Genomic DNA, 22726 nt, shown 5'->3' with positions numbered 1-22726 from the left:
AATAATGTAAATATTCATATATTTTTACAAATTCAAGAAGTCAGAGATTGCAGACAAAACTGTACCGAAGGGCCTACCTAAATCAAGCTTGAACCTACAAAGTAAGAACCCCCATCTATAAGTCACTTGGACTCGATAGAGTAATTATGAAAGCCATTATAAATGTGAATTTGGCTTTAAGATTCATCTCCAAGACATACTGAAATTTTACACTACCAACTAAATAACTCACACAAAAGACGTACTGAAATTTTTACCACCAATATTCAGCCATATGGAATTACACTGAAAGGTAAGCCTTACTTTTTACACATAACACAGAGTTTCTTTGGAGCAGGCTTGTGAGAGAAGGAAGAGAGGCAAGTAGTTGAACAAAAGAGGTGAGCTGATCCTTTCCGCTGGTAAGCTGTCTGTCCCTTCTGTAAAGGTTTTTTGCAGTTTGCACAAGTGACTTTAACAGGTTTAGTGGGTTGCTGTTGGGCAGAAGGCTGGAAAATCTGTTTAGGAAGTGAGGCCACTGGTGAGAGAGAATCCACCCCTGGCTGTTTCTGATTACGGGGAAATGATGCTGACTGGGAGATCCAAGAATCTGAAAAACAAAATGCACAGGGGAGTGTAATGAAATAGGGATTAATATACACTGACATCTATATCAGATAGATGACTTACCTTTTCATTTTTAGTAAGTTTAAGATGTTAATGAAGCAGCAACACAGCACAGAGGTACACAGAGTTTCAGGGTAAGAATGTTTGGCTCTTGTTAACAATGTATTATAATCAGAAATTTTTCTATTTTTCACAATAAATGTGAAGTAATGCATTTGTTAATTACCTCCATTTTACTATTCTACAATGGAAATATATTTTAAACATGTCATACATGATAAAATATATCATTTTTACTTGTCAAAAAAATGCAAGCTGGGTATAGTGTGCACACCTGTAATTCCAATACTTGAAAGATTGGAGGCAGGAAATGGAGGTCAGCCTAAGCTATGTAGTGAAACCCTGTCTCAAAAGAAAAAGAAAAGGAAAAAGGGAAGAAAGAGAGGAAGGGCATGAAGAAGGAAGAAAAGAAGGAAGGTGGGTAGGTTAGTTCACATACCAGCTCCCATTACGTGTAAGACTGGAATGCTGCTTCAACTGTGTACCTCCCTCTTAGTAAGAAACAGTACCAACCTCATGTGAATGGTAAACATTGCAATAAATTATAAGAAATTATAATGAATAGCATATAAGAAGCACTTAAAAAAAACTCGGTGAGTACTCATATATTTACAGAATATTACTTTTTTTTTTTTTTTTTGGTCTTTTTGAGACAGGGTCTCACTATACAGTTCAGGCTGTCCTTGAGTTCACTTTGTAGCCCAAGTTGGTCTCGAACTTGCAACAATCCTCCTGCCTCAGCCTCCCGAGTGCTGGGATTACAGGCGTGCACTACCACGTCCAGCTGGGAATATTACATTAAGCATGAGACATCAAATAAAAAATGTAGTAACATCTTGACCAAACAAAACCTTCGACAAATGTAACCCAAGAATAGTAAGGTTTATATATCACTATTTCCAAATGTTCTTATAAATGCAGCTTTTCAAAATGTTTAGTTCAGTAACACCAAAATGTACGACAGAATCTCATCAAAGTCAAAGCATAGCGTTATACAGAAATGATGGTGCCATACCAACACATAATGACCGATCTAACATCAAATTACTCTACAACTGCAAAGATTAAATACATCACCAGCCCAGGGGCATACCTAACTATCAGTACTCCATTGCAAAGTTACTCACCTTTTCCCTTTCATGCTAAGCTTTCTTAGTACTCATTAGGTAGAAGTCTCCAGTTTGTTACACTAGGTTCCTTCCACTTCAGACTGACTGTGACACAATCAATTCCATGACCTATCTTCATTTTGAAATTTCTCAGGCCACTCTTTCTAATTTCAACTATTTTGACCTCTCAAAATTTTTGGCCTTTATACTCTTTCCTGAATTTTAAACTTCCATATATAATTGCTGCCCTTTCACAGAAAATACAGTACAATGACAGCTAGAGTCTGGGAAAACTTCTTTACTGCAAAAACCTCAGTAAGGGTTATTTTGTGACCTTGCCCTATTTTATCAATCTAACACACAGTTTCAAAGGACTATATACATTACTAGTCAGATTTTAATCAACTCTGTAATATACCTCCAAAAACATAACACAAAAAATACAACTTTATACACAGAGTAAACAGTTTATTGTAGAATCCTGTTTTCTTGCTATCATTACAGTAAAAGACCAGTATTTACCAATAGATAAAAATAATCAATGAGACAGCAAATCACTCTAAGAACCAGGAATTGATCTCCAAGAAAACAAAGGCCTTTGATCAAATATTATGCCTAAGCAAATGCTAGAAAAATTAGCGGTCTTCAACACACATACTGATCCCTCAAGGTTTTTTTTGGTAGGCTTATCTTTTGAATACATACTTAAAAGAATTTATTTAAACTTAAGGGCATCTACTGCCTTAGTTTGGGAAAAGGGAGAAGTAATCATATTTTCTGGCTCAAAAACCTCATCTCTATTAGATTCCTCATAATCTAAGGAAATAATCAGAAACATAAACAAAGGTGTTCATCTTTTACCTACAGTAACAAAATATGCGAAACTATGTAAAAGCCAAATATAGTGGGCAACCATTAAAACTTGTATGACAATGATATGAAAAAACATAGTATAACATTAAGTGAGCCAAAAAACAAACAAAAATCCAGGAAACAAAAGCACTATACAGAGCTGCCTTTCAACTAGGTTAAAAAGTTTTTTATAAAGAATGCCCACTTTGCTGGGCGTGGTGGCACCTGCCTGTAACCCCAGCACTCGGAAGGGCTGAGAGGCAAAAGGACTGCCTGGAATTCAAGGTCAGCCTGGGCTACACAATGGGTTCAAGGCCAGTCTGAACTACATAGCAAGACCTTGTCTAAAAAAAGCTCACTTCTACCAGCATATATACCGAAATTGGAACAATTCAGAGATTAGCATGGCCCTTCCTTAAGAATGATAAGCAAATTCGTGAAGCATTTCATATTAAAAGAAAAGTCACAAAGAAAAATGACTGACAGACAACCATCCAACTCACTGGCAGTGGCGAGCTGTACTTCGGAGGACTACAGGGGAGCGCCTTTCCCCTCATTTTTACTGTACATTTTCCTAACATTCTTCGCTGACCTAAGGGGGTCACTCTTCAAAATATAAATACTGCCTAGATTTTAGCTACCACGTTATTCTACCCAATTTCTAAAGATAAAGTTGTTAAGGAGCCTGAAATGATGAAAGAATGAGAAAGACACAGAAATACTATATATGACACGGAAGAGGCAGACAGTCAAACAGATTTGGTGAAGAAGGTGAAAGATAAAGAATCACAGATACAGCAGATAAAAAGGCACACTGTTCTTATAGTCTCTTTATCTTAGTATTTTCCATAGAGCAAGGCTGCCCAAAGGAAAAAAATTTCAAATAAAAAATCTACCAATCTCTCTCCTTTTTTCTTTTTTGGTCTTTTTGAAACAGAGTTTTACTCTGCAGTTCAGCCTGGCTCTGAACTCACTTTGTAGTCCAGGCTGGCTGCAAACTCACAGTGATCCTCCTGCCTCAGCCTCCCGAGAGCTGGGATTATAGGTGTAACATATATATATTACAGCTGGGATAATAGCCACTACACCTGGCTATCAAGCTTTAAAAATGAAAAAAATTAATGAAGTACTAATTAAAAACTAAAACTGCACAGGCAGTTAAACAAAACACAAGGACTCCAACATCATGAAGCTGCATGTGTTAAATATGTACAGGCTTTTGCTGGGGGTGGTAGGGCACGCATATAACCCCAGCACTCAGGAGGCTGAGGCAGGAGGATCACAAGGAGTTGAGCCTGAGCTACATAGTGAGTTCAAAAGCCAGGCTGAACTGCATACCGAGACCCTGTCTCAACACCCCCACCCCCACATGTACAGTCTCTGGCACGTAAATCACTCCTTTATTTATTTTTTTGTTTGTTTGTTTTCTGGTACCAGGAATCAAACTCACAACCTTGCACTTGCCAGGCAGGTGCTGTGCCGCTGAGCTAAATCCCCAGCCCAAATCACTCTTTTAAATAATTTTTTTTAAAGGAGTATGTTGGGGTTTTATCCCAAATTGAAATAGGAAATAAAAGAAAGCCTATCCAACTCAAAAAAGAAAAATGGGCCGGAGATATAGCTCAGCAGTACAAGCGCCTGCCTGGCAAGCACAAGGTCTTGAGTTCAATTCCCAGTACCAAAAATAAATACATAAATAAATAAATAAATAAACTGAAAAAATATGAAAAACACATACAGGCAAAATAGATACATATCTAAATTGCAACTTATATACAACTGTTCTTTGAGGGTGCTATTAATCTTTTGGTTCTTGGTAATATTAAAACATAAGTAAAAATATAATAGCAAAAAGTAAATTATGAGAAGATGCCAAATATAAAGATTTTTAAAACATCATTTTGTGATTTTCTAATAATCCACTTGAAAGTCCACAGAATTAACAATTTCACATGACAAAATTAAAAAAGGTAACACTGATTGCTACAATGAAAAATCAGCCAGAACTTCAAATTCATTTTCATAAGGCAGAATATCACTTATTGCTTACCAGGATTATGATGAGTTGCAGATTCTCCATTCTGAAATACATCTCCTGCCACATTCATTCTACCAGGATTAAAAGGTCCTACTCCAGTCTTGGTCTGTGAAGTTAAAGATGGGGTGTATGTTTGTATATTAACACCAAAATTACTTGACTGCAGTCCGTTAGAGACATCTCCCAAGTTGGCATTCTGCAGTGATGTTACATGTGTAATCATTAAGTTCATATCTCTCCCGTCAGTATTTTCTAATTGGCCATCATTCACAGAGCTTACACCTGTTTCTAAGGTTGTAACATTAGCAATCTGAATTTCAGAGTCTGGTTCTGTGGTGATACCACTACTACCCATTCCTGCATTTACCTTACTTCTTGAAAAACTGGAAGTAGAGAAATCCACATCGTTTGTTCTGTTTTTATTTTCAGGAGGTCTCCTTTCAACAAAATTGGAGTTTTTTTCTTGCCCTTGATTTGTTTCCATGTCCTCTTCATCATCAATGACAATTGTCTCACTTACACTTCCCTTCTGAGAAGCCAATTCTTTTGAGGACGGGAGAATTTTAGAATCATTTCCTTGCAGTTCTTCATTTTTTGATGTAAATGTTATGGTTCTTTGATCAGCTACCACTGGTGCAGAAGGTGGAGGTGGTTGTACAGGTTCAATAAAAACAACATCATCATCATCTTCCACTGGGGAGTCTTGAAACTTGTTAGATCTGGATGCTAAAGGATTAGGTGGACCACTAAAAGAATTTCCTACATTTGTGAGACTAGTTGCCATGGCTGTACTCCCTAATAAAACAGGAGTTTGATCAGTCAATTCTAATGTTCCCACTGAACTTGTGTCCATGCCAAAGAACCTGTTAGGAAAATGGAAAAGAGAGTTAAAATATGTTAGTCTAGGATTTTATGCTACTCTAACTAAAACCACTGTGGATAACAGAGAAGATAAATATCCAATTTTGAGTAATCCTGTACCATACACACCCACCACTATCACCTCCTAAGATTGTTATTTACTCCATAAACCTTAACACCAAAACTATACATACTTCCACAAGTTTGACCAGGAAAATAAAAAGCTAACAATAGAACAACCCCTTCAACTTACATATTCCATTTATTCACTAAATTAAATAAAATAGTATAGTGTAATTCCTCATTTCCCTTGGTTCACTTTGATTTTTAAATCCTTTTTCCTTATATTCTCTACCTCACATGTAACTGCATGATTAAGTCTTTCTGAAAATTTTAAATCTTTCTTTACCCTATCCAGAAAGTTCAAGTCCTTTTCATCAGGCACTATGCTATGTGTTTTACATCCAAGCCTATAGCAGGCTATATAATGCAACAGGAGATAATGGGCCCCAATCACTACATTTTCTTATACAGAAAAAAGATCTCTGTAGAGATGATCATGGATAAGGATTTTAGGGTGAGGTTCTAAGTATCCCTACAAGACAGAGCTAGAAGAAGATTACAAGCCAAAGAAGAAAACACCGTGTGATTATAAAGGGAGAGAAGAAACAAACCAAGGAATACTGGCAGTCACCAGACTATAGAAAGGACAAGGAAGATCCCTCCCAAGAGCCTCCAGAGAATGTGCACCCTTTTTAAAACCTTGACTTCATCCCAGTGAAACTATTTTCAAACTTCTGGCCTTCAAAACTGTGAGAGAATAGATTTCTTTTGTTTTGGGCCACCAAATTTCGGGTAATTTGTTGCAAAAGTTATAGGTAATGCATACAATCCACTTCTTAGTTATATACCCACCAAAAAAGCATTAGGTGTCACTTTTGTCTCATTTCAACAATTAAGAAATTATTAACAAAGTTGTAGTTTAGAGATGCTAATTTTCCCAAATTACATAGTGAGGATGAATACCTAGGCATCTAAAACTACACTATGTTCAACTAACAATATCCAAGCACATACTATATGCCAGGCTGTGCTATACAAGGCCAAGAAAAGCCAAGTTAATAATTTATACAACAAGCATCTGAAAAGATGGAAAAACGTGGTTATGGGCATAGAAGATAGTACCATTAATTCTGAAGAGGAATAATGTTGATTTCATAGGCAAAAACAAGTGGGGGTCGGGGAAAACCAGAAGGAAAAATCTCAAGAGTTTATTTGTAAATGTGACGGGTGGAAAGTTGAAATGGTTTATACACACTAGCCCCATTTTCACAGAAAGGTACCTGATGGGAGGAGACAGTAACTATACAGGCTTTAAAGTGTGGTGTTAAAAACTTACTATTTAGGAGCCTCTAGAAGGATAAAGAGACTAATATAAATCAGTTATAACTTGGACTAAGAGTTACAGGATAAAGAAATTGTTTGCCCTACCTCTTAAAGCATTTTCATAATTTTTTAGACCACGTGACTTACCATTTATTTTTCAAAGTAAATTTAATTTTTTAAAAGGCAATGTGGGGGCCAGGGATATAGCTCAATGGCATAAGCACCTGCCTGGCAAGCGCAAAGTCCTGAGTTCAATTCCCGGTACCAATAAAAATTAAAATAAAAGGCAAAGTGGTAAGAGACTTACTTTGGTGATCACAGAGTAACTCTTTGAGCAAAAGATTTTCTACACTGATATGCAGAAAGAACCATCTATGAGAAGGTCGGGAAACAATATTCCAAGCATAGAAAACAGTTCCTGTAAAAACCTAAAGGGAGTAAAGCTGGCCACCTCAAGCAAGAGAACTTCTATGGGTTGGATGCTGAACGTCTACCCGAAGGTCTATGTATTGAAGGCGGTCCTCAATCCCTGCCGCTACTGGGAAGTGATAGAACCATTAGGAGGTGGAACACACTGGAAGAAGTTAGGTCACTGGTGGTGTGCCCTTCAAAGGGATACTGAGACAATGGCCCATCCTCTCTTATCACTTCCTGGCCACTATAGGGCAAGCAGCTTCCTCTGCTTAACACTACCATCAAAAAGAAAAGGATATACTGCCTCCCTATAGGGCCCAAAGCAATGGCCCTACAGACCATGAACTGAAACCCCAAAAACCATGAGCTCCCTTCTCCCACACCCCCAAAATACCTTAAGTTGCTTTTATCTCAGGTATTTATCATAGTAACAAAAAGCTAACTAACACAGAAATAAAGCCAATGTAGCTGGAACAAAGGCAGAGAAAAAGAGAACAACTCACCAAGGCCAAGAAGCTGATCCAATTATTATATTCAAAAGATTTACAGAGGGCTTGGTTTTTACAAGACTGTTTCAGACACCCAGGAAAAACTGGTCAACAGCACACATGAATATCTCTTCCCAGAGTAAGTACGAATTCTAAACTGTCTGGGTTTTACTGTTACAGGAAACATTGCCAAGTTTTTCAGCAAAGGACTGATACAATCTAATGCTCTAAATACACTACCCAGGTTATGTGGAAAATAAATTATAAAGATCATAAGTGGAAGCAAAGATAACTAAATAGCCACTACACTTGTCCATGTAAGAGATGACAGTAGCTCAAATAAGAGTAGTGATGGGAGATGGGGAAAAAAGAAAAAAAAAAAAAAAGAAAAAAAAAGATTAGAGGATCTTCCTGACGTAAGAAAATCTATACAACATACTATTGATTTTTTTAAAAATGACACAACAGAGTATGTACCACTATGCTATGCATTGCACCAAAACCCATACATACATTTCCTTAACTACAGATAAAACAGATATTAACTCCTCTACAATAAAATAGCATCTCAGATACATTAGTTAACATTGCCCAAGGTTCCAAGAAAACAAAGGCTTCAAAATACAGGATCCAGACTGTGACTTCAAAAACTAATTTTTGGCCAGGTGTGGTGGGACATGCCTGTAATCCCAGCACTTGGGAGCCTGAGGCAGGAGGATCGCTGTGAGTTTGAGGCCAGCCTGGGCTACAAAGTGAATTCAAGGCCAGCCTGAACTGCATAATGAAACCGTGTCTCAAAGAGATAAAACCAAACAAAACCAAAGCCAAAACCAAAACTAATCTTTGTTTCTTCCAAAGAAAGATCTGTAGGTCTCTGGTTAAGACATGCTGAATTTGGAAAAATGCATAAAAAATAATTTTATTTAAAAATTTAAGGGATGATTGTTTGCTTTACCCATGAATCTGTAAGTAACCACTCTACATCCTATATTTCATTATCATTAAATAATAATTTAATTTGCAAAAATTAAAACATAAGCACTTTAAAACAGTTCCTCAAAGCCAAGCGTAAGTGATTCATGTCTATAATCCCAGCACTCTGGGAAACTGAGGCAGGAAGATCACAAATTCCATCCAGCCTGGATAACAGAAAAACTCAGCAAGATCCTGTCATGAAATAAAAAAATAAAATTTATAAAATAGAGACAAAGCTCACAGTGTGAAGACCCTAGGTTCACTTCCCAGTACTGAAAAATAAGTAAAACAGCTCCTCAGTAAGAAAAACTTCTTTATAATGAAATAAAGGAAAGCTCCAGATAAAGCCTTCACTTAAGCAAGAAAAAAAGTTTTAAACATTACCACTCTAAAATTGAAATATACTTTATAATACTTCAATTAAACTTTTCACAACTAATTTAGTTAAATTTCTTAGAATAAAGTACACAGCCATTTTGGTTACAGTTAATGTTTATTGCTTAAGATTGGCCAAATATTTGTGTCAGTTAAATATATAACAGCAAATCCATATAGTAGACTCATAACCTCTACTTTATAAAGTTAAAAAAAATATCTCAAGTGAGGCATGGCAGCACATGCTTGCAACCTCCACACTAGGGAAGCTAAGGCAGGAAGATTGCCACAAGTTGTAGGCCACTGTGGGCTACACAGTGAATTCAAGGCCAGGAATACCAGGCCTCAAAAAGAATTTTTTTTTTTTTCCCCAGAAATTAAACAAAGATACCCAAGACCACAAACCAAGGAGCGGTAGAACTCAAGATTTTCATATGCATAATTAACGTGCAATATTTAATTAAGTATAGAACAATAATATAAGCCAGAAATTATTTTTTAAAAAGGCAATAATGGAGCTCTTAAGTTTTTAGAAATGAAGCCACTTAATAACAATAATAAAATCAATATTCAAACTACACAAGCTTCAAAAGGAAAAAGTCTCAAGGTCACAAGCCAGGCTAAAAACAGATTTTAAAAATAATGAAGTTAAACTAGTAGTTAGCATTCACTTATCATAAGTTTGGACCACCAACCATTTTCAGAAAAAAAGAGCTAAATCTCAACCTTTATCTACGATGTTATAAAATGTATAAAATTTCTCTTGTTCCTGTCTAAGTTTTAGCACACCTAAAACAGGAAAAGAAAAAAATTCCAGAAAGAAAAACTAAGACTGACTTCACAGTACCCCCTGGTGGCTACAAAGTGTCTACTCAGCTTCCTCATAGAGAACGCAGTGACACCCAACAGGTCATCTTAGGACACAGTGGTCTGCAGTAATCTACTTCACAAAACACAATAATCTTAATAAAAATATGTGGTCACTTCTAAATATCACTGATTAACATGCTTCAAACATAAAATAGTCTTATAAGGAACAATTGCTTGGCAAGCTTAGGCTGGAGGATCGCCAAGTTCAAACCCAGTCTGGGAAATTTCTGAAAAAATTTGTAGAAAAGCCAGGACAGTAGAAGACCTGGGTTCAAACCCCAGTACCATCACCCAAGAAAGATAGAAACAAAGGGGAGAGAGACAGAGACAGAAAGAGAGAGAGAAGAGGAACGGAAGGAAGGAAGGATGAAAAGGGAAGGAAGGAGGGAGGGAGGGAAGGAAGAAAGAAGGGGAGAAAGACAACCCAATTAAGAGTTGAAACTGAAAACTCAATTGTTTCTGCAGTACTTTTATTATACTGGGTGTCTTCTCTTTGGGGCTTTTAGTTACATGAAGAATACATCAGACACTTGGGATTTAGTTGGGATTTTACATAGCCTGCATTTTAATTCTCTGATTAATCTATAGCATTATTTTAGTAAATGTTAAACATCTCTCCATTATCCAAACAAAATCTACTCCATTTTCAGTTTTCTTTTCGCGCGCGCGCACGTGTGTGTTGCTGGGAATCAGACTCAAGATCTTCTCCACCTAAAAAAGGTTTCTATCACTAAGTTTCATGCTTAAACCATTAGCCACTTTTCTAGCTCAAGCTAATTCTAATTACATATTTAACAATGAGCAAACAATTTCACTGCCGATCTTTATTCCCCACAGTAAATGGTACAAAAATGGTTTATAGGACTTGGTTTGGAATTCAAAGAAATAACCATGTATAAAAGCCATTTGTCAAGCCAGGGAAATAACTCAGTGGCACAGTGCCTGCCTGGCAAGCGTGAGGTCATGAGTTTGATTCCCAGCACCAAAAAGCAAGACACAGACAGACAAGAAGGGAAAGAGAAAAAGAGAGAAAGAAAGAGAGAAAGAGAAAAAGAGAGAAAGAGAGAGAGTGAGAGAGAGCGAGAAAGAAAGAAAGAAAGAAAGAAAGAAAGAAAGAAAGAAAGAAAGAAAGAAAGAAAAAGAAAGAAAGAGAAAAAAGGCATTTATCACACTTCTAAACAACCACCAGTCAATTTTTGCCTCTACCTCAGGATTTCTGTAAATTTCCAAATAATTTTTTAAGCTTGTTTATACTTCATCATCATAAATTACAAATGTCTTTTTTTGAGTCAGTAACACAAGAAATGAAAGAATGAAAAGACAGTAAACCATAAATGTCATAACAAGAACATAGCAGTTCTTATTGAATAAAACCAATAAACGTTCAAAAAACTAAAATGCCAAAAGAAAGTGTTTCAAAGCACTTCAAAGAATGTTCAGGAAGATGGCAGAGTGGTAGCACCAACAAATCAACCTACGATTCAGAACACAGCACTGGAAAATAACAACTGGAGGAAGAAAAGAGAGATGTAGATCCCTAGTACTAAGGCAGGCGCTGTGCTGCTGAGCTGTATCTCTGGCCCCATCCCTAGGACTAAGGAAGGACTTGAAGGTAACACTGGAGCCTACAGAGAAATTGAAGAGACAGACTGTAATGCAGAAAAAGAGAAGTTCAACCTGCACTTTCTCCCCATCTCCTGGATCCTGGCCTGCAAAAGGAAGATCAAATTGACAGGGACATAGTGAGCAAACTATGGGGGCCTCCGGGGAGAAATGCACCAGTGGAACACAGCAGTGGAGGCTGTGGCGCTATGAGTGCTGCTAAGTAACTCTAGTCCAAGCCACTGCTGTGTCCCCCAGAGAGCATGCTTAGTCATACACCACTTTAGGGAAGCGCCGACTGAGCCCAAAACTCTGAGCTGCTGTGGACTGGCTTCATCTTAGGGCTCCTACTGTTAAAAAACTACCATACTGACTGGGTGAGGGACAACCATAGGAAACATCCAGAGTCAAGGAGCCATGGTCAAGCCAGCAAGAGACATTAAGTGTTCTAAGCTAAACGACTCAGGCCCCAACACCATGATCAGGTGTTAGGTTTCATATGAGAACTTATGGGAGGCAATGAAAGCAGTCCTATGAAAGAAACTGATACTGAATTTCCACATTAGAAAAATAGTGCAGGCTCAAATAAACAACCTAATGTTGAACCTCAAATATCTAGAAAAAGTTAACCCAAAGCTCATTCAAGGAAGGAAATTATAAAGATCAAAACAGAATCAATGAATCGAAGTGTCAGTTCTTTGAAAGATTAAATAGACAAACCATTAACCAACCTTATCAAAAAAAAAGTAAAGAAAAGATGCACGCAATTAGGAATTATTCCATGCAATTAGGAATCCATGCAATTAGGAACGAAAAGGTTAAAAATCACAATGAATGGATCCTGAAGAATCTACTTTGAGAATCTTTAATGAAATAGAAAATTCAGAAGAAATGGACAGATTCCTAGATATACATGAACTACCAAAGCTGAACCAAGAACAGATAAAAATTTTAAATAACTGAGTATCAGTCAATGAAATTAAAGCAGTAATAACAAACTACCAACAAAGTCCAGTTCTGCTGAATTCTATGTGGACTTTAGGGAAGAGCTAATGGTACTACTCCTCAAACTCTTTAATGACATTGAAAAGGTAGCGATATTCCCAAATTCATTCCTGGAAGCAAGCATTACCCTGACATCAAAACCAAGGTAGGGTCCAACCAAAAAAGAGAACTACAGGCCAATCTCCTTAATGAACACAGATGCAAAATCCTCAATAAGATACTGGCAAACATAATGTAGCAAATCACCAAAAGGATTATAAACTCTGACCAAGTAGGAACCATCGCAAATATGTAGGGATAGTTCAACATACGCAAATCAATCAATGTAATATAACTAACACATTAACAGAACCAAAGACAAAAACCACATGATCATCTCAATAGAGACAGAAAAATCATTTGACAACGTCCAACACCCATTCATGATAAAAACCCTACAGAATATTGGAATAGACAGTCTTCCTCTCAATCTGATAAAAGCCATCTATGACAAACCAACAGCCAATATCATATTAAAAGGTCAAAAACTGAAAGCTTTCACTCTAAAATCAGGAACAAGACAAGGATGTCAGGATGTCCACTATCACCACTCCTACTCAATAATTCTCTAATCAGACACAGCAATTAGACAAGAGGAATAAAAGGAGTATGACTGGGAAAGGAAGAAGTTAAACTTTTTTTATTTGCAAGTGACATCATACTCTACATAGAAGACCCCAAAAACTCCACCAAAAGATATCTAGAATTAAGAATGAAATTTGACAGTGTAGCAGGATACAAAGTCAACACTCAAAGAGTTCACAGCATTCCTGTACATGAATAACAAACTAACTGAGTTTGAGAACCTAGGGAAATAACACCCTTCACAATGGCACCAAGAAAAACAAAATCCTTTGGAAGTCAATTTAACAATGGATGTGAAAGAAGTTACATTGAAAACTACAGTACTCTGAAAAAGGAAATTAAAGAGGGTACCATGTGGGGGAGTACCAGGAATCAACTCAGGACTTTGCACTTATCAGGCAGGAGCTGTGCCGCTGAGCTATCTCCAGAGCCATAAAGAAGGTATCAATGGAAAGATACCCCTTGCTCTTGGTTAGGCAAGATTTCACAAATACAGTGAAAATGGTTGTACTTCCAAAACTGTTACAGCACACTTAAGGCAATCTCAATCAAAATACCAACAGCATACCTCACAGAACTAGAAAATGTAATCTTAAAATTCGTATGGATCTAAAAGAGACCCACAATAGCAAAAGCAATTCTGGGAAACAAGGGCAAGGAGGGGCATCACATCCCTCAGTTTGAAGTTATACTACAAGGCTATGGTGATAAAAGCAGCATGGAACTGTGAATGGAATAGAAGATACATAACAACTCGAAGTATACTCAGCTACCTTATCTTTGACAAAAGGGCCAAACATCTTCACTGAAAGAAAAACAGTCTCTTCACTAAATGGTGCTGGTAAAACTGACTTTCCACATACTTAAGATTAAACCTAGACCCATTATCTCTCACCATGCACTAAATTAAAATCTAAATAGATCAAAGATCTAATACAGTATAAAAGGAGAAACAATCTGCTGAAAGACAAAATCGGTAAAACCCTTGAAGACTAGGTGTAGGCAAAGACTTTATGAACAAAACCCTGACTGCAAAAGAAACAATACCAAAAATCAAGAACCGGGGTCAAATCATATCGAAAAGCCTTTGCACAGCACAAGAAATCACCAAAAAAGTAAAGACAAACCCACAGAATGGGAAAAAAATTTTTAGCAGCTACTCCTCAGACATAAGACTAATATCTAGAATACAATATATATAAAGAACTTGAAAAAAATCAGACCCCCAATTTAAAGACCCAATCCAAAAATGGGCATCTGAAATGAATATACACAGTGAATGTTTAAATTAAGATAATATACTACAGTGAAAGACACATTGCCTTTTAGTCCTGTTAGAGAACTCCCCTCACTTCAAACACATCCTATTATTCTTGGAAATGTATCTTTTTAAAAATTTTAAATGTAACTAAACTAAATTTTTTAAACTTAAATTTAAACTTAAAATTTAAACATAACTATTGTCTAATCACTCTTGTAAGCCCTATCCGAAAGCTTTGTAGCTACCATAAAGAATTACAAAGGAAGATAGTCAGACAGGTTGGTGCACATCTGTAATCCCAGTACTTGAGAGGCTGAGGCAAAGGATGGCAAGTTTAAGTGCAGCCTGGACAATGAGCAACTTAGATCCTGTCTCAAATGCCCTGAGTTCAATCCCCAGTTACACACAAACACAAAGGAAGCTAAACTGATATCCTCTCTACAGCAAAGGGTATTAGTTAAAGTGTATCTGGCTAACTTACTAGTTTCGGATCATTATCAAATTTAAAATTTTACAGCTGGGTGTGGTGGTGCACACCTATAATCCTAGCACTTGGCAGGATGAGGCAGGAGGACTGCCATGAGTTCAAGGTCAGCCTAAACTACATAGCAAGACCATGTCTCAAAAAAAGAAACCAAGCCTGGCAAGCGCAAGGTCGTGAGTTTGGTCCCTGGTACCGGAGAAAAACCAAAAACCAAAAAAAAAAAAGAAACCAAGAAATGTACAATTCCTAATGAAATAGGAGTGAAATTTATAAATATACATAAAACAGCAAACCAAAACATCAAACTTAACAAAAAAAAATTAAAAACATTATCATTAAAGTCAAGAAGAACACAAGGAGCTGAGAACATAGTTCAGTGGTGTAGCATTTGTATATCACACAAAAAACACTAGGTTCAACTCCCAGCACTACCAAAAACAAAGAAAAAAAGCAAAAAATTTTTAAAAATTACTTTGTAACACTCTTCTGAAAATAAAAGCCAATACAAATACAATAAAAAAAATTTTATTGTAGAGGGGAAAATATCACTATATGAAAATTATGATTCTTTACCTCAAGGAAAATTACTGCAGTAAAATAATTAGTAAACTGAATACAAAATTGCTATGTAGAAATCAGTCAACAGAATAGCTTACTGAAGATAGTGGCAAAGTTTGGCTTCAACTCAAAGGTCAACAGATCTTACAAGATTAAAAACAACTTAGCTTTAGATAAACTCAAGGTTTTTACAGGTAAATGATCACTACTAGAGACCACCATAATCATAAGTGAAATGAATAAGACTCACATGTATAAATATCGTATTGTCTCCCTACTATAAGAACCTGAAAGAGTAAATGAAATCTAAAAGGTACAATAAATAGTGAGAAAGGGTAAGAAACTGCTCAAAAGGAAAGAACCACTGGGATGAGGGAAAAGACAAAATAAAGAAGCAGGGGGGGGAATATATAGATATACACACAAGATGACCAGGATAACTGTACTATTAATTTCTATTGCTTTCTTGAAAAGAACAGCTGACATTAATTGTTTGATCATTCCTGCATATCTGTATTTGTTTATCTGAGTAAATAATATGAAGATAACAGTATGTAATACAACCATTGTTAATTTTTCGCACTGTCTGCAATTCTGTATGGGCATGGGGTGAAAAAGACTCCTGCAGTGTCATGGTGCTCACCTGTAAGTTTAGCACTCTGAAGGCTGAGGCAGAAGGATTGCAGAGTTCAACCCCAGCCTAAACTATCACAGTGAGAACCTATCTCAAAAAAACAAAATAAACAAAGACGACTCCAAAGCCAACACAAAGCTCCAACCGGTCAAAAATGAGCCAATTTGAGTATCAATAAAAATTACTTCTATGAATTAAAAGATATCAACTACATTTAAATCTAGGGGGTCATCAGGATATATACTATTAAAACCAAAATCAAACTTCACTAACAAAGAAACATTCAAGAAAAACCTATTTTCCCTAAATTAACTTGTAAATTTACTTTGAACCCAATAAAAATGCCAATACAATCACTTTTAAGAGATGGTGTCTCAGGGCTGAGGGTTGTAGCTCAGCAGTAGAGCTCTTATTAGTATGTGGGAGGTCAGGGGTTTAATCGCGTGCACACAGAGAGAAACAGAGCGAAAGGGCAAGGCCTCACTTGGACCTCTGAAACCCAACTAGGCACGTAAGACCAGGGAAGTACTTGACAGCGAGGCTGTGGGCAACTCAGTAAGGACCACAGACCAGCTGCCACCCCCAATTCCTCACCCTCCCTCAGTGTGGGATAGCATGCTGCACCTGTGAGGGTTTCCTAACCTAATCTGGAGCTTATGTGTTTTGGCTGGTCTGGAGCAGACACTTCTGCTGGTTTTAGCCCTCTGGATAGCAGTAGCTTCTCCTGTGGCATGTTTATCTGTCAGAAGACTGAATAAAATTCACGCCTTTTATTAATTCTGTTTTGTTCTAAACATCTGAGGCAATCTTTATCAGGCCTACTTCACCACAGCAATAACAGAACAAAAACTCCAGTAACCACAAACGAGGAAAACACAAACCTTGTTACAAGGAGTAAGGGAATCCTAAAAGTCATGTGCATGCTTCTATCCCTCAAAAACTAAAAATCAGCCATAATCCAGCACTTGGGAAGGTGAGGCAGGAGGATCGCTGCAAATGCGACACCAGCCTGGGCTACAAAGTGAGCTGAAGGCCAGCCTGTACTGCATAGTGAGACCCTGTCTCAAAAAGACAAAAAATAAAAATAAAAAATTAAATAAAAATCAACAATCCACAAAGGCTGGAAGAATCAGATTACAGACTTACCAAACAATACTCAGAATGTTCAGTTCTCAATAAAAAAAAGGAACTGCAATACAAAAATGTGAAAAAAAGTATGCCCCATTTATGGAATTAAAGAATTTGACAGAACATCAAAATAGAGAAGAAAATAATTAAAAAAATAAAAACAGAAAAGTGGGCTCCTCAGAAAGATAAAATGGGCCCTGGGAGGGACAGAGGCAAGGGTGAGTTCCTGCTCCTCCCTTCCTCCACCCCCTGGGATGGCAAGGCGGGACTGCATGGCTGGACTGCATGGCTGGGAGAGGAGTCTGAGTGCATGCCCCTCCCTTCCTCCACTAGGGGGACTCGGGCTCGGAGACTTGTAGGAACGCCAGCGACACAGTAGGGCCCTGGCTAAGGTGCATGCGATGGACAGATGGAACTAGAGGAACTAATCCATGCAACATTAGCAACACGAGCCAACACAACTCCTAACCTTGCTTTTTGTTGTTTCTACTCACCCTCTTCCTCTCTTTCCTCAACTATCTCGCTTGACTTTATGATACTTTCATGTGGGTAAACACTATCTCTTGTCTTTCTGGTTCACTTCAAACTCCTAGGCCTTCTCTTCCAATCCTTCCCTCCTGTGTCCTACAATTACCCAAAACCTGGATGATCCCCCTGGGCCCTCCAAACTTGCTCCTACTATATTAACCTCATTCATCTCTCTGTCCTACCTCCTTTCTTCCTGAACAACCCCCCGACACACACAAACAGGGTAAAATCACTCTACTAAGTGGAAAATCATTGCATACAAGTTCATGGTATGTTATATTTCTGTAGACCTTCCTCCTACAGTTATAACAGCACAGTTTGTCAGTAGCCAGGCTGTACTTGAGTCGGTTTTACTGCCAAGTAAACTACTTTACTCAGGATATCATACATGCTATGACCAGTTTTGCCCCCTGTATGACAACACGGCAACTGGAAGGGGTCATAACCATCACCATAATTCCAGTACCAAAGGAACGGACCCTAAGTCAAATTGATAGTAACTCCTCAGTCTTAATATACTGGGAAGGTAGGTTCTTGGGATAGAGGTAAAGACCAAGAACCACCTATGTCTGGCAGACATACTGAGGAACAGACACCTAGGAAAGCCTAGATACCAGTGATAAGGCTATCTAACATAAGAAATCTACAAGCATCAACACAGAAAACAAAATAAAATACAAAATGACAAGATAAAGAATCAAAATGCAACCCTAAATGCCCAGCCCACCCAGGACAAGTCCAGAGCACAAAGAGATAGAGGAAATCAGAAGCTAACAAATGGAACTCTCTGAAATGATAGCAGCAGAAGTGAAAAAACAAACAGAAGAGGCCACAGATAAAATAATCTCTAAGGTATAAAAAGAAAGCTCTATCAAAATAAAAGACATTAAAGCAGACACAGAAAAATAACAGGAGCTCAGGAAAATGGTGGAATCCATGAAAGCCAAACAAAGACAAGAAAATGGAATCATGAAAACAGATCCAAACAGAACAAAGAACAGAATCAATAAAACAGATCTAAACAGATAACTAAGAAATGCATGAGATTAGAAACACCACTGAAAGTATGCATAGCAGACTAAATGAAGGCAAAGATAGAACATCAGATCTAGAAGACAGGAATGAGATTGCAGAAGAAAGGTATCTTAAAAATCACAACAGACCATGAAAAATCAATCTCACAGCTACAGGATGAAGCAAAGAACAACAACATACAATTAACTGGAATCAGTGAGAAAGCTAGAGGCAGCACAAAAGCCGTTAAAAACCTCTTCACAGAAATAATGGCTGTGGGGGGATACAATTCCACGGCAAGCACAAGGTCCTCAGTTTGACGGCCAGTACCAAAAAAAAAAAGGCAGAAAACTTCTTAAACATGGATAAATTTTGATATACAAATACATACAAATAAACCATACAAATGAATGAACCATAACTCCAAATAGTCATAACCAAAATAAACCTGCAGCAAGACATATAATAATCAAGATTTCAGATATTCATTGCAAGAATGAAATATTAACAGTAGGGGCCCGGGATATAGCCTAGCAACACAAGTGTCTGCCTGGCAAGTCCTGAGTTCGATTCCCAGCACACACAAAAAAAGCCAACCCCTATTTCTTTAGCGGGCTAGTGGTGCACACGCCTGTAATCCCAGCACTCAGGAAGCCGAGGCAGGAGGATTGTGGCAAATTCAAGGCCAGCCTGGGCTACCAAGTGAGCTCAAGGCCTGCCCAAACAACACAGCAAGACCCTGTCTTAAAAAAATAAAAATAAAAGCAGCTAGAGAAAACAAACATATCACCTATAAAAGAAAGTCCATCAGAACAACACCAGACTTAACACAAACCTTTAAATCAAGGAGAGTGTGAAGTAAGGCATTTCAAGCCCTAAAGGAAAACAATCTTCAACCCAGATTGATGTACCCTGCCAAACTGTTTCAAAACTGATGGAGAAATAACATACTTCCATGACAAAGAACAAGTAAAGAAATTTATGACCACCAAACCAGCTCTACTGAATGCTCTGAAGGACATTCAGAAAGAGATAACGAAGACCACAAACATATGAACACCAATAAAAAGATGCCGCCAGAAAGGTAAAGCAACTAAACAGAGGAGAAAGACAGGGAACAAACAACAGGAAAACAACATGTAAAAGAAAAGGCAATACCTATCAGTTATAACATCAATGTAAACAGTCTCAATCACCAATCAAAAGAAACAGACTGGCAGAATGGATCAAGAAGCAAGATTCAACTCTATGTTGCATTCAAGAAACACATTTAAACCAAAAAGAAATTCACAGACTGAAAGTCAAATGATGGAAAACAACTCTCCATGCCACATCAACTCAGAAAAAAAGCGGGGGGAGGGGAGTAGCTATTTTATTGGCAGACAATGCAAACTTTAAGCCAAAACTGATTAAGAGAGAGAAAGAAGGTCACTACATACTTGTTAAGGGAAAACGCCAAGAAAAAAATACCTATGCACCAGAGGTTCATCCAACTACATGAAACAAATATTAACAGACGTGAAAAACCAAATAAGCACTAACACAATTATAGTGGGGGATCTTAATAACACAGATCAACTAGATAAAAAATCAACACAGAAATACTAGAATTAAACCAAACCTGTGAACAAATGGACTTGGTAGATATCTACAGAGTGTTCTACTCCAAAACATCAAAATATACATTCTGTTTAGCTTCACAGATCATGTATTAGCTCACAAAACATGTTTAAATAAATGTAGAGGAATTAACCCTTAGAAATGAAACAAACATCTTTCTGAACAAGGAAAGGATCACAGAGGAAGTTAAATAGAATATACAATTAAAGGATCATACCGATACAATGTACCGAAACTTACAGGACCCAATGGAAACAGTCCTACAAGGGAAATTTATAACAATGAACTCACACATCAGGAAAACAGAACCAGCTCAAATAAACAACCTAATGTTAAACCTCAACATCTAGAGAAAGAAGAAAAAAATCAAAACCCAGAACTTGTGCAAGGGAGGAAATTATAAAGAACAAAAATTACTACTACAATACAGACTAAGGAAACACTACAAAGAATCAGTGAATCAAAAAATTGGTTCTTTGAAAGAATAAATAAAATTGATAAACCATTAGCCAACCTTATCAAAAAAAATGAGAAAAAAACATAAATTCAAACATTTTGGAATGAAAAAGGGGAAATGACAACGGATCCCACACAAATCCAGGCCATCAATACCTACTACGAGAACCTATATTCTAATAAGGTGGAAAACACAGAAGAAATAGACAGATTCCTAGACCCAACTGAATTGCCAAAACTTAATCAAGAAGATATAAAAATTCTAAATAACCCTATATCAGCTAATGAAATTTAGAATGTTAAGTAAAAATTTACCAACAAAGAAAAGTCCAGGCTCTAACAAATTCACTGTTGAATTCTACAAAACAATTTAGCAAAGAACTAATGCTACTAATGCTGAAACTGACGAAATTAAAAAGGAAGCAGCACTTCCAAAATCATTCTGGAAGCAAGTTATTACCCTGATTCCAAAACCAGAGAAGAACCCAAACAAACAAAAAAAAACTACAAGGCAGTATCCCTAATGAGTATAGATACAAAAATTCTTAATAAGAAACTGGCAAACAATGCAGCAAATCATCAAGAAGATTACACATCATGACCAAGTAGGATTCATCCCAGCGATGTAGGGATGGTTCAACATACATAAATCAATAAATGTAATACACCATATTAACAGAACCAAAGTTAAAAAAAAAAATCATCTCTGTAGATGCAGAAAAAGCCTTTAACAAAGTCTAACACCCATTCATGGTTTAAAATCCTACAGAAAATTGGAATAGAGGGTCTTTACCTCAATCTGATAAAAGCTACCTATGACAAACCAACAAGTGACATTATTAAGTGGTCCAAAACTGAAAGTTTTCCCTCTAAAATCAGGAACAAGGCAAGGATGTCCATTATCACCACTCCTATTCAATACAGTTCTGGAAACATTAGCTAGAGCAATTAAACAGAGAAAAAAATAAAAGGACTAAAGATAGGAAAGGAAGAAGTTAAATTATTATTATTTGCAGATGACATGATACTCTACATGAAAGACCCCAAAAACTTCACCAAAAAACTTGGGAGATTTATCAGTAGTGTAGTGGGATACGAAGTCAGCACTCAAAAATCAACAGCATTCCTGTACACAAGTAACGAACTGACGAAGAGAGTAATTAGGGAAAGCATACCCTTCCCAACAGCATCTACAAAATGAAGTACTTAGGAATCAATCCAACTAAGATGTAAAAGATCTGTACTGCGAAAATTACAGAACCCTAAAAAAGGAGATCAAAGAGGGTATCATAAAATGGAACAACATCCCTTGCTCTTAGATAGGAAGAACCAACAATGAAAATGGCCATACTCCCAAAACTGCTATAAAGATTTAATGCAATCCCAAACAAAATATCATTAGCACATCCCATAGATCTAGAGAAAACACTCCTAAAAGTCATTTGGAACCAGAAAAGACCTAGAATAGCAAAAGCAATTCTGGGCAACAAAGGCAATTAACGGGGTATCACAATCCCAGACCAAAGCTACTGTGATAAAATACGCATAGTACTGGCAAAAAAAAAAAAAAAAAAGCAGGCCTGACAATCAGTGGAACAGAATAGAAGATGCAGACACAACCTCAAACACTCAGCCACCTTATCTTTCACAAAGGAGCCAAACACATTTACTAGAAGAAAGATAGTCTCGGGCTGGGGATTTAGCTCAGCGGCAAAGCGCCTGCCTGGCAAGCGCAAGGTCGTGAGTTCGGTTCCCGGTACCGGAGAAAAACCAAAAAA

General features: G+C 37.2%; 1 protein-coding gene across 3 annotated transcripts in view; it reads right to left on the bottom strand.

The window, feature by feature from the left end:
* Window positions 1–22726, bottom strand: part of Zmym2 (zinc finger, MYM-type 2) — a 116736-nt gene that overhangs the window by 74195 nt on the left and 19815 nt on the right. For 2 of the 3 annotated variants that reach the window (XM_013505487.1, XM_013505488.1), the window contains exons 2-3: window positions 4678–5528; window positions 304–589 (exon numbers count right to left, since the gene is read on the bottom strand). In XM_013505487.1, the coding sequence (XP_013360941.1) occupies window positions 304–589; window positions 4678–5518 (1127 nt within the window). In that variant the 5' untranslated portion in view covers window positions 5519–5528. The remainder of the gene's footprint in view (window positions 1–303; window positions 590–4677; window positions 5529–22726) is intronic. The other variant, XM_013505489.1, reaches the window with a different exon arrangement.

The sequence above is a fragment of the Chinchilla lanigera genome, unplaced genomic scaffold (assembly GCF_000276665.1).
Source record: "Chinchilla lanigera isolate Chin_1 unplaced genomic scaffold, ChiLan1.0 scaffold00096, whole genome shotgun sequence".
NCBI lineage: Eukaryota > Metazoa > Chordata > Mammalia > Rodentia > Chinchillidae > Chinchilla > Chinchilla lanigera.
Note: the sequence above shows the minus strand (reverse complement) of the source record. Positions and strands in the feature narration are given on the sequence as shown.